General features: G+C 34.7%; 1 protein-coding gene across 3 annotated transcripts; it reads right to left on the bottom strand.

The window, feature by feature from the left end:
- Positions 1-4,279: 4,279 nt before the first annotated feature.
- Positions 4,280-12,963, bottom strand: LOC110657262 (uncharacterized). 3 transcript variants are annotated; one of them, XM_021814415.2, is made up of 11 exons: positions 12,559-12,963; positions 9,781-12,487; positions 9,586-9,690; positions 9,285-9,437; positions 8,327-8,490; positions 7,990-8,137; positions 7,694-7,816; positions 6,757-6,844; positions 4,843-5,061; positions 4,611-4,721; positions 4,280-4,494 (listed from the first exon to the last, which is right to left on the bottom strand). In XM_021814415.2, the coding sequence occupies exons 2-9, from the start codon at positions 12,235-12,237 to the stop codon at positions 4,895-4,897; spliced, it is 3,405 nt and encodes a 1,134-aa protein (XP_021670107.2). In that variant the 5' UTR covers positions 12,238-12,487; positions 12,559-12,963; the 3' UTR covers positions 4,280-4,494; positions 4,611-4,721; positions 4,843-4,894. The 3 variants fall into 3 exon arrangements, with proteins under 3 accessions (XP_021670107.2, XP_021670109.2, XP_021670106.2); XM_021814417.2 differs by having other exon boundaries at positions 4,611-4,714; XM_021814414.2 differs by having other exon boundaries at positions 4,611-5,061.
- Positions 12,964-13,763: the final 800 nt, after the last annotated feature.

Below are 13,763 nucleotides of genomic sequence, written 5' to 3'. Positions count from 1 at the left end.
TTTTCAATTTAATTTTTAGCAATATTTATTTATATTTTAGATCATAATAATTATTTGCTTAACTGGACAAGTCGGCCAAAAATCATCTCCGAAGACGAAATGACCAAAATGCCCTTCGTTTGGCTTAACGGGCCAAAATTGTCTGTACCGATTGAAAAAATTTTCTAAGTATTTTCTTGGCATTCTAATGCCATAGAATCCTCAATGACTCTTCTCTGGAGTCCCAAAAATTATTTTATGAATTTTCCCCCGGGTTTAGGGCTCCTAGTTGCGAGAACCACAACTTCTCACTAGGTTACCCATCGCTAGGGCACCGGCTCATTAAACATGGTTGTATTTTATTTCTAAAATTTTTCTTAAATTTTTCTTATTAATATTTGAGTTAATTATGGTTTCTCACTTTAGTTTAAATGTTTTTCCAGACGTTCTAGCTGTCTAGACCGACACCGATCACCGGAACAATAGAATGTGCAGAATTGCTACAGGGAGGGTGTTACAAGGATTAAGGAAATTTGCCATGTCGAGCTAACGATAATAAACAAAGGCGCTTCTTGGGAGGCAACCCATGGGTGGCTTGTTAGCCACAATCAGATTTATTTTCTTTCCCTTATTTTATTTTATTTTCTAGCATTTTTTATTCCTTTTCTTTTGCATTTAGGCTTTACATTGGGGACAATGTAAGTTTTAAGTGTGGGGGAGGAGAAATTTGTTGCTTTAAAAAAAAATGTTCTTATAAGCTTGATGCATGATTCTATATTAATTCTCGGAGAGAAGTGCTTTGTCCTTAAAATAATTTTTTCTATTTTAGATTAAATTTTTGAAATTTTAGGCAAGGTAATAGTAACTTTAATGATAGATTTTCCCTTTTCTCCATACCATAGAGAAATTTTTTCATGCATAAATCATTTAGGCTTGATTTAATGGTGAAATGATTAGTTATATGTGCTTTAAACTAGTGTCATGCATATTTCAGAACTTTGTTTAATCTATCAGGGCACTTTATAATATGTAGATACATAAATTAGGAGAAATAAAAGGTTGAACTTGAAAATTGCTCCGCTATTTTAGTTAAGCAAACTAACCAGGGGTCTTCATGAACCCCATGTCGATTCTCAGGCCAAAAGCTAGCTAGGATATGAGCAAGGTACTTTTCTGAAGGTGACGGTTAAAAGTAACTGTGACGAGAGAGAAGTTCAAATCTTAAAAAAAAAAAAAAATCATTTCTATCTCCCCAAGTTTTGCAAAGAGCTATAATTGTTGTGCCTTGATAAATTAACCTTTTTGTTTTGGTATGTATTGATTTAAAATTTTATGGAACTCTAATTGTGTGAGCTTAATTGATTTCAAGCCTATTGTTTTATGTTAGAAAATTATTGATATATTGGTATGGTGTTGATGGAATTTGTTGTGATGGTTATTACCTTACTTGCCTCTTCTTTCAAATTTTTAATCTTTTGTTAGAGAATGATTGTGATAGGGTGAAGTTAAGGAACTTCTAAGTGGAATTAATGGAGAATTTAAGTCATGCTTGAGGACAAGCATGGAATAAGTGTGGGAGAATTTAATAAGTGCATAAATTATTAATTTTACTCCCATCACATTTAGTGCTTTTAATATGTTTTTATGTTTAATTCAGTTGATTAAAGTATAGTTATCTATTAGGCATATGTTTAGAGAGTTGTTGAAATAATTGTGTTAAATGGAGAAATTTGACTATTGCTATATTTTTCAGGGTTTTGGTGAAGTTCCGGAGCAATATAGTGTGGAAGGAAGCTTGGAAAGGTCGAAAGATTGAAAAGCGTAGTTGATACGAAGTACACGGGCCGTGTAACTTGACCCGTGTAAATCTTGGAGACCCGTGTAACTTTCTGCCAAAAGAAACCCAGAGAACTGAGGAAGAGACGAAGTACACGGGCCGTGTAACTTGACCCGTGTAAATCTTGGAGACCCGTGTAACTTTCTGTGCCCATGCGAAACATGCCCGTTCAGCTCCAGTAAGTTACACGGCCCTGGGCCTTGGGCCGTGTAGTGATACACGGGCCGTGTTTCCGTCGACAGTCAGATTCCTAATTTTGCTTCAGTTGCAGTTTTTGACAGAGAACCTAACCCTAGACCATTTAATATAAATAGAAGAGTTAGCAGCCTACTAAAAGGCATTCGGAGACGCCTCCAAAAGGATTCAACAGCCTATCCATTCATCTTTTAGAATTCTTCTTTAGTTTTTCTTTTATTTTTCTGTAAGCCATGAGTGTCTAAGTTTTTCATTCAGTTCAAGGGATTCAAGTTCTTTTGCTTGATTTGTGAGACCAGGTTTTTAATTTAATTTATGTCTTCTTGAATATCTATTATTTTCTGATTTATTTGTCTTTGATCTATTGAATGATTTGCTAAAAAGGCCTATTAGTTGATTGTTTGATGAGATCAATTGCTAGTTCATCTTCATAATCCGTAATTGTTGTATAAGATTGAACATAAGTAGCAATTAGGTTTTATTGATTATGATCCCAATTTTCGATAATAACCTAAGGAAACAATAGGATGGATTAAATGATTTATGCTTCATAAATTGTTATTCAGCTTAACTACTTCCTTTTCTTAAAGCAGTTATTAATTTGATGAGGATTACTTAATACCAACTCAGTTAATAATTAGAGTCAATAAGAGTACTGGGCTCGAATTGATGAGTATAGGGGAGTCAGGGGTTTACCTCGCTATTTGGTAAATCTACGTTAAGTATTCAATAAGAGATAATTGTATTTCTTTTGTTTATGATCAAATCAATGCATTGAAATGAGAATTACCTTGGGCTGAAATTTGTTTAAATTGAGATTTTCATATTTAGTTTTTGAATTTCTGATTTCTTCTGATTTTATGTTATAGAACCCCCCCCCCTCCCAATCTTTATTTCTTTCGTTTTCCAACGCACAAGTGTACGAAAATTAATAATTCAGTCTCTAGGGATCGACCTAGACTTACCATTTGCTACAGAAAATATTTCATAGTTGGTAATTTCAGTTAAATTTATTTTCTGGTGGATTCGACACCCATCATACTTGAACAATATGTTTATTAGTATTTAATAAAACACTTTTAGATCTTGTTTCACAAAATTTTTATGTCCAAAATCAAATTCTCTCCAACGTCATTTTTAATTTTGAATAAAATTTCTTTAAAATTAAATATTTTAAATAATTGATACAAAATTAAAATATTTAAATAAAATTATAAATTAATGCAAATATTTGACTTTTTGGCCAAAAAGGTCTATAATGTAATGTAGGTCGATGTTATGAACTAATAAAGATCTCATCAAGTCAAACAGTTTTTTTCAGATCAATCTCCACCACAAAGTTCTCTCTCTCTCGTCTGAATTCCTTTAGCATTTATGGCTTTGCTTCTTTGTAGAACAAGGTCCCATTGCTGAATCTTTCTTCTTTGAAGGGGAAAGTTGCAGACCTCTCACCTCGAGGTTCCTAAATAGTCAAAGTGTGTGTTCTTAAAATCGAGGCATTGTTGAAATTTCCGTACCATTTAGCAATCACTAGCAAAACATAGGTAGACCATTGGATTATAATGCACTCTTTCATATGGATCTTTCTTCTAGACCTCTAAGTCATTATTTTAATTTTATTTTTTATTTACGTTATTTTTCTTAAATTACTAATACATGTGTATTTGAAAATTAATAGTAATAAACTATAATATATGAAATATAAGTTTAATATTATACAAATTATTAAAGGGAACATCTATAAAATAATTCATGGCAGTACTTTATCAAATAAAAATTAATATAAATTAATATCCAAGGTAATAAAATGAAATAATTAGCACAAATTTTTTAATAAATTTTCTAAATTAATAATTATATTAAATATCAGAGCTGATAAGGCAGAATAGAAGCAGAAAAAGAATAATTTCAATCAAGAAATTTAAATGTTATTCATTTCGATGATGAGAATTCGAGACCTGTAATTCTGAAAATCATTAAACTAAGCAATACATGATATTATTTTGACCTGAAACAAATTAAGCTCTACTAAGAATTTATAGTAAACACTATAGCCTGCGAGGATCAGTATCTTGTATGTCGTTTAGCATAAGCCTAACTGTTCTATCATCCTCCAACACGTCAAAAACAGATGGTGCGAATACTTCCTCATATAATAATCATATACATTTTACATCTCCAATGCATGTATTGCCTAAATATATATATATATATATATATATATATATATATATATATATATATATATATAAGATTACAGATGTAGAATTCAAAAGAAAGGAATCAAGGCCTTTTAAAGAAACAAAAAAAACGGAAGTTCAAGACGAGTTTTGTTCCAAGTTTCATCATCCTTCCCAAGTGAAGCTTAGAAAATCCTAGATGGTTACACACATTCTTCCTGAAAGAACTTGGTCCCACATCTAATGATAGTAGAAATTACCCATAGTACTGCTATTTTGATCATGCTCAAAGAAACAAAGGACCTGCCCAGTGAAGTAAAATCACTGTTACCAAATAAATACATGGAATAATCCAAAATAATTCATAATCTGGCTGTGCATGATTAAAACAATGTAGATAAACAAATAAAAAAACTCACGTTCTAATTGTACATCCACAGCCCTTCATGTATCGTGTAGCTTCAAGGTTTCCAGTGTAGAATGCATGGGATTGCACTCTGGAAGGAACAACCCCATCCCATAGCTAAAAGCTTCACAGAAGATGAATCAAAGGCACAACAATACTATTAGCTTGAATATGCTTTAAAACCTGTAGGTGTCATTAAACATAGAAATCAAGGTTTTCCTCTTTATTTTTCTTATTTTTTTAACCTTTTCAGCCAGTAAGATAGTCAAAGTGAAATCAACTGCTCCAGGAATGGAATTATTTCACATTAATTGCAGCAGCCATGTTCCTCAGTTTCCTTGAAACTTCTGAAAACGATGGCCTCTCTGCCGGATCAGAGGCCCAGCAACTTTCCATTAATGACTTCCATTCCGGATCACACCATGTTGGGATTTGTGGACGTAGAGAGTTGTTCACAATCCCTCCTGCAAATGAGGAATGAAGAAAACACATGAAGACATGCTAATGAAACAACAAAACAATAATTGGCATAATTTACCATAATCAAAACTCCATTGGTTTTCTGCATTTTGCAAACAATGATGTAGGACAGCTTGCAGAGATTGGATAAATGTGTAAGAGCAGGGAGAGATTCTTTAACAATTACTAAAGATGTAATATTTATGATATAAGGGGTTAAAAAAATATGTATGTGTTTAGAGTTCAAGTATGACTTGGAATCAATTTAACAAGATCAATCAAGTTTTTAGGCTGTTTGCAATGCAGGTTTTGGTACTGCAAACAGTATTTTCTTTTTTAAATTTAGGACTCTTCTGATGTTGATCAATAGTGGAAATAAATAAAAACTTTGTCAGGTTTGAATTTTAAGCAGATTTGAGAACGATACAGGTTTAAGAATTGACAGTTGACACTAAAATTTGCATCACTCGAGAGCTAGATTTTTGAAAAACTGTTATGTATATGTTCATTTATGAAACGTAATAGAATAAATAGAGTGTGCATAAAGGCTATAAATATACCCCAACACTTATACAAAGATTACAAGAATGCCAATATCCCAAAAATAAAAGGAACTTGATTTTTCTCTAAGTAGGATGTTAGATGTACTCCTTAATAGAATAAACATAAAAATCCTACATTATCAAAATCAATAATTACATGAAAATAATTCTCAATTTTTCTTCTCCCCTGCAATAATCTGTCATTTGAAGAAAACTTGGCCTCAAGCATCCAGGCCGAGCATGGAACTAAAACAACTTCATAAACCTTTTTCCCCTCTTTGTTATTGGTAATATTATTGATACTATAATATTCATCATCTTGATTTGAGTATCGACTTTATATGGGAATACAAAGTCAACTGAGCCTAATTTGTCAAGAACAGTGCACCCGGCCAAAATTTATTACTCATGCATATCATCTCTTCCATCCGAAACAATTTTTTTCATCACTTAAAATCAGTTTGCTGTTTGACTTCCAACATACTATTATTTTGTTCCCATCCCTTTACCTGCTGAGAGGCCCATCCAGCCTATTAATCCCCCACTAGGTTACTTGGACTTGGGTATGAGTGTCGAAAATGGATACATATTCGTGTGTCAAGACTTGTGAACTTTCTAAATAGAAAATATGGGGATATGAATCTACATTTAGACATAGGTGCTCTTATATGTCATGTAGACCGAAATGAAATAATCTATCCAAAAGGGGCTAATCACAATTAATTGTCATCTGCAACCATTGGATTCTCAAAATATTCAATATTTTTTAACTTGTTTTGTACCTATCCTTTAATTCAAAATTGCATTCTCTTTTTAACTTTATTTTACCTATCCTTTAATTTAGTATGCTTTTTATCTTGACAGATCTCTATCACTTGAGTGTCTGACTATATGAATGTGTATCAGACACATATTCCATGTCATGTCACATGTTGTGTCGTGTCGAAAAGGGTACAGCATGGCAAAATGAAGAGTTGAGTATCAGAGATCCCCCAAATAAGAAACTTGTACCTTCATTAACAAATAGGAAAACGCTAACCAGGCAATCATATATAAACCCATTGTGTTCATATACAGTATTTGTCAAAGAAAAGGTTGGAAAACACATTGTTTCCCCAATGACGTATCAATGCAGTCTACTGATGTAACAGTGCTTACCAATTATGGAGGCGCAATGCATACCAGCATAAGGTTCTTCCCCCGTGAGTAATTCCCACATAACAATCCCAAATGAGTATACATCAATCTACAGCACAAAAAATAACATGGCATTAATAGCATGCCATGATAAACTATAGGAAATTTAGAGACTGATTGGTTGTTGGATCTAGCTGATAACTGATAGCTGATAGCTGTTGCTGTTAACTAATAACTGAAAGTTGATTGTAACTTATTTATGTTAAGTGTTTAGTAAACTATGTATAGCTGTTATTGATATGTAAAATGATTGATAATGGTATATTTTGTAATTTATTTTACTATTGAAATAAATATATAACTATTAATTTATTATATTATACTATTTATTTTATTATTGAAATAGATAAAAAAAAAATAATAATATAAATAAAAGTAATTTAATAACTTAAGAAGAAATCAAAAGAAAATATAAATGTTACAAAGAAAGTGAAATTAGAGTGATGAATTAAAAATAGGAAGAATGAATTATAACAATATTAAATAAATTATTTCCTCCTATAAAAATTTTGTAAAAATTGACACACACACACACTTAAGAGTTATTCAAAGACAGTGGCTTTCCACATTCTTATAATGTTACTGTTTCTGAGAAAAAGAAAAAGGGGAGAGAGAGAGAGAGAGAGAGAGAGCGAGAGAGATATTTGTATTCATAGATATTTTTGTCAAAACAATAAAGTGTTGCGGTTCATGAACAGCTCATATTGTAGAGCTAATAGAAAAGGCAACTGATAGGTATTCTACCAGCTATCCCTTTTTAAAGGAATTACCAAACAGTTTGATTCGACTGTTTAGATGCCTATTAGCTATCAACTGTATCAACAACCACCCCCCCCCCCCCTCCCCCCCCCCCTCTTCCCTTCTCCTTAATATTTCTGCTGAGAAAATAAATTTTTACCTTCTCTGTCACCATGTGGCTTTTTCCACTCAAAAGCTCAGGTGCCATCCAGGGTAAAGTTCCACGTACACCACCTGACACCAAGGTGTGTTGTTTCACCTTTGATAAGCCCAAATCACCAATCTATGAGACAATGTATGCAACGTTAGTTGCCAATTCCCTTCAGCACTAATCATTGTTATGGTTTTAAAGTAAAATTATGAACTTAAACATTCAGTAAAATTAAATCAACCTAACAAAAGAAAAGCTGAAACAAGTTTGGGTGGGAATCTCGCATTTTTATCTCAGCTTCATACCTTGCAAACAGGCCGTTGTGGATCTCTCATATTTACTAACAAGTTTTCGCACTTCAAATCAAAATGAACAATGTTCTTCCCATGCAAATACTCCATCCCAAATGCAGCATCCATAGCTATGATGAGTCTCTTGCGACGATCTATGGTTCTGTCCAATGGCATTAAAGTGTCACACAGATCTTCATTCCAAAATTGCTTAGCTTTCAATCTTTTTCTCTTTGTCAATAAGTTTTGCCTTTTGTGGAACACTCATATATAATATAAACAACAACTAGCAACAAATGATAGCCAAAATTTAGAAAATGCAAACCCACAACATCATCATCAGCTTAGTTACCTGTCTTTCTTCTGCAAAAACTGTTTCAGAGATCCATTAACCATAAACTCTGTCACAGTTGCTAAAGATCCATTAGGGCCATCACGAACTATGCCATAGAAAGAAACAACATTTGGATGGTGTAATGAACTCAATATTAAAGCCTCCTTCCAGAAATCTGTAATCTACAAAGAACATAAATGCGAAAGTAATTATTACATGATCAACTCCATTACCAATCAGATGGTTCATAATAATTAGTATCAAATGAGCATATCATTCTACCAGTGTAACTTATAGACATCTATCAGCATACACCAGTTGATGTGCTGTAATTTGAATAATGTTAGTTGTTCAATAAACGCCATCCCCCAACTGTTGCTGATTGCAGGAACAGCTCCAGTAGGATATACCATAAATTCTTGTTGCAAGTAAAATATGGGCAAGAAAAGCAAAAAAGAAGACGTCCTCAAGAATCAGGTGCAGTTGTAACCAGAGTGAGTCAGCCATGTAGAAGCTACCAACTAGTATCATACACTAAATATTTATCAATCCCTCAATTTGTACTAAATTACTATAGAAACGTGCATGAGGACTACATGCTCCTATCATACACCACAAATTTACTTCCTCAGTTTTCTCACAACAGTTGCAAAAACAAGGAAAATAGAAAGCAAGGTTAAATTTCATCCACCAGAGGTTAAAATTCAAATTTATTGTTTACTCTTATTTAAATACAGTTAAGTAGCACATTAGGTTTTATACTCTAGCATCTTGAAGGTCACTACATTTAGTTGTCTGCTTCAGCAAATAGGCTGTGAAGAAACAAGAATATCACAACCCTCCACTTATGCTACTTTAGAAGTACTATTAGATCATGCAATAAATATTTCTGAAAAACTGAGTCATTCCTCCATGACAAGGTTAAGAGAATCGAAGTGATGAAAAGGAAGAATTATCATAAGGCTATAGACACTACCAAACGCTCTCTTTCAGAAGGCTTCCCAGCAAAGCAGCTGGCTTTTATTCTCTTTATAGCAACATCAGAACCCTTCCATTTTCCGTGGTAAACAGCTCCATATGTTCCAGAACCTAATTCGCGGATCTCCTCCAGGTCATCATTTTTTATTGTCTGAATACAAAACAAGCCTGCTGTTAAAACCAAAGTGCAGAATGACAGAGACCCAGCATAGTAAACAAAAAATAAAATAATAGATGCAGCATCCACATGTGGGCAAAACAAAAACATCAATCATGTGAATGAGACAGCAATGTCAGACCTGTAATCCCCTTTCAATAGCTTCTGCCTCAGCCTTTGTTGGCTCAATTTTGTTAGAATTTATATTTTCATTATCAGAATCCAATTCTGTTTCTTCTTGAGCATTCTGCAAGACAAGCAAGGCATTAGAAAAATAACAAGAATTAAAGCACAATACTATACTCTTTCAGCAAAAGAAAATCGATTTCATTCTCACCACTGCTTCAGATTCATTTAGAGTTGCTTCTTTTGATACAGGACTAAGCTTTACAGAATCAGGATTTTCTTTGACTATAGCTTTCACCTCCTCAGCCTCTTCCAGTGCTGCTTTTTTCACATTGGCAATAAGCTCAGGCAAGAAACTTAATCGGTCAATTGATAGCTTTGTATCTCCCATAACAGCAGAAGGATCTTTTTCACCCACTTTCACAATGTCACCACTTCCTTCAGTATTCCTCAAAATATTTAAATGGGCAGCCTCAACTACTGCAGCCTCACTATTGCTATGAGCAACCATGTTTTGCTCTGGATGCAGAATGTTTGGCACATCTAAGTTTTCAACCTTTTCTACATAATTTGCTTCTTTGTCCATGCTAATGACAGTTTTCTCATCCATTTTTACTGCTTCAGCAATAGTTCTGCTATTTAACTCTGGACTGTAACCAGAAGCACCTGAAATTGGAGATGAGTTCTGCATTACACGTGGGAGGGTTGGTCGGGTAGTTTCAGCAGTAAGCAACTGCTTATTATCTGGGCTATAGTGATTTGTAGCCAATTTCAAAGGATGGCCATAAGAGTAGTCTGGGTTAGTTGTCCCATCAAACCCCAAAATATTTGGTGAGGACTCTGCCCTAGAGTGCTGATTATCCATACTAGAAGCAATCCTTTGACCACCCTCCATTGTGCCCCTGAGAAGTGCTGGATTAACTGTACCATTCACCTGTGAGGTTGTGCCAGATGTTTCATAAGGAGGGCCATGCACAGGGTTTTGAAGATTTCTCCATATATTCTGAGGATTTAAATGTCCATGTGACATTGGGTAAAGATTCTCTGCTCCAAAAGCATAAGGAAAATTCCCATACCGAACTGCACGTTCTTCAGGCAGTGGAACTTGTAGGTGGTGTGAAGCAGCCACAGCTTGGTCGTGAAACACTTCATTACTCAATTCATGCCCAGGTCGATGGTGTATATAATTAGAGGACGTATGATGGCCATCCACCAAATTGGCATGCCCAATAGGATAATTCATGCCAGGACCATCTATAACGTAGTGCTCGTTTAATCTTCCAGCTCCAGAGATCTGTGTTCTTGCTTCATCAGCACAAGGACCTGACTGATGCTGCAGATTCCATCCTCTTTCATGGCCATAAGCTTCACTGTAGATGGATCGAGGATCATTTTGATCTTTGAGATACAACGCATGGTGAACCTTTGGATCAGCATTTAACATGAAATGTTCCCTATTGGGATGGCACTCAGCACAAGGATTAGCAACCTGGTGAAGTGCATTTCCTATGTTGGGTTGCTCCAAATGAAGTTGACTTCTTTGGAAAGCCACCCGATGGTGCTCACAAGCATTGTTCCCATCAATAACACTGGGACCATGCAGCAAGTTACCAGGAAAACCAGCCTTGTCACTGGATATAGCTCCAGAAGGCATCCATACTACATTCTCAGAATACGGTGGCTGGTTGTCAAAAGCAGCATGATGATTTAGTTGAGACCGAGCATATTCTTCAGATATTCTATCCATGCCTCTGTCAGGCAATTCCCCAAACTGCATACGATACCGAGAAGGGGGTGAATTTGGAAAGTCTGGTACTGATCTTGGATCATGGTGCCCATGATGCCTAGGAGAATAAAATGCAGGACTCCATGAACCTTCCATTTCACTGAACCGCTGAGGAACTGCAATGTGATGCAAGTTGTACTGTAGAATTGGCATCTCACCATTCCTCTGGCTAAGAAGGCCACTGTCAAGATTCATTGCACTAAAAAGCTGATCCTGTACATGTATATCTTCAACTGGACTAATCAAAGGAGACTCAGGTTGCTGCTGTCTAAAATCAGCCCCATCATTCAAATTATTCAGTGCATCGACATACCTTCTCTCAGACTCCCTCTCATCCCCATCAACATAATGTGATGAACCGTCTTGGTCCGGATGTGAAAACAGAAAAATCCTAAGCCTAGTGAATCCATCCCCAGAACCCAACTTCTCATACTCCTCCATCATGTTAGTCACATCATCATCATTCACAACCGACACCAAGGCATCAAGATCCTCATCAGGCTGTTGATATTTCAAAATAGCCACCCCTTCATACAACTCCTTCATTTTACTCATCAATTCCTCATAACAAATATCCCTTGGCAAACTCACAATTCTCGTCTCTCCACCCACATAACGCAATTTCCCATCCTGAGGTCGAGGCATAATGCTACCTAAGAAGCTACACAAGAACTTAACACGGGGGGTTTCATCATATGAACCTAGGTTGGAGCCAGTGGAAGGGGCAGATGTTGGGATATCCATCAAGTGAAGAGCTTGGTGAGGGTTTTGCTGGTTATCAACAGAGTTACGAGTATTGTTCAAGCACTCGAGGCTTTTATTACACATGGAGGTATCACTCTCATAACATACAGCTAACAAAATTTCCAAACTCAAATGCATAACCAGACTTCTCACTTATTCCTAAAAAACAAATGAATAGATTTTCCATTTGGCAGCTAATTAGAAGAACCTAATTATCAAATCTTCCGCTACCAATAGTGGCTGCCAATTCCAAAACCAGCCCACCCAAAAAAAAACCCTAAATTTAATATAAAAATAAAAACAAACCAGCTCAATCAATAAAATTTCCAATTACAAAACCTCCCCTTGAACCGCAGAATCCAGGCTCGATGCAACAGCTAAAATAGACCTAAATACAGAAAACGAATTAAATATTCTCTGATCCTAATAAGAAGCATAAGTGAAACAAAAGAAAATTACCTGATCATAGCAAACCCCAAAAAAAGCATAACTCTCTGTTCTCTCTCTGTCAAAATCTGTAGAAAACGAAACGAAAAGAAAGGAAAATTTTCTTAGGTTGATGAGAATGAAAAGGAATTAGAAAGGGAAAAGCAAGAAGAAGAGCGCCCTAGGCAAAAGCTTAAGGGGGAAAAACTGCGAGAGGGAGGAGGGAGGGAAGGAGATGATGGGATGGAAGGCGAAGATGCGATGGGTGTTGGCCAGGTAGTGACACACGTGGCACTACCTGCTTTCTGTATTTCTCCACATCCTCGGCATCTTCCATTTATTATCTCTCTGCCAAGTATATGCTTTCCAACCCTTCTCCCTGCCCTGGCGTGTGGTTTGGTCCGATTTGCAATTAGTGTTTTTTTTTTTTTTTTAACCTTCTTTCTGATGAAAAAAAAAAAAGATTATGGAGAGGAGCGATTCAGGACTATGGCATGTTATTATCTCATTGAATTATTATAATAAAAATTAAAAATCGCTTATGAAAAAAATAATTTTTAAGATTTAAACTCTCAAATTTAAAATATTATTAATTAAATTTTATTAATAAAATCAATTTTATTAATTATTTTTTTATCTTTGAATTTATAGTTAATTCAATTAACATTATAGGTGGAGGAGTATATTGAGATAAAATAATATTTTTTTATGATAAAGTAAGATAGAATATAGTTTAAATACTTCAATTGATGCTCGTGATCATATTTTAGGCTATTATGACAATTGTTTCTGGTTTTGACTAATCCTGCACTAGATCGATTTTCTTTAATCCTATCCTCCTCCTAATATTGTATGGGGTGAGGATAAGAAAAATTGTCTCTTCTCCTTAAATCTTAAAAGTTTATTCATTAATAATAATAATAATTAAAATTTTAATTTATTCTTATATATTTAATTACTTAATATTATAATTTTAAAAATATATATATTTATATTATTGAAATTATATTTCGAATTTATATCATACAATAATAAATTAAAGAAAAAAAGAAAAAAAAATCCCGCAAGAAAATTTGCCTTGCATAGGGAGAATTTCTTTCCCGACCTTTGATCTGCGGGATGAGGTGGAGGGGCAATCCTCGCGCCCTGTTGTGTCCCGCTACCTTGGTTTGAAGGAGGGGACTTGATGGATTCGCAAAGTGTTTTTTGTGCGCAAAGTCGTTGGTCTCGGAGTTAAA

This window comes from Hevea brasiliensis, chromosome 13 (assembly GCF_030052815.1).
Source record: "Hevea brasiliensis isolate MT/VB/25A 57/8 chromosome 13, ASM3005281v1, whole genome shotgun sequence".
Taxonomy (NCBI): domain Eukaryota; kingdom Viridiplantae; phylum Streptophyta; class Magnoliopsida; order Malpighiales; family Euphorbiaceae; genus Hevea; species Hevea brasiliensis.
This window is presented reverse-complemented; position numbering and strand designations above follow the sequence as displayed.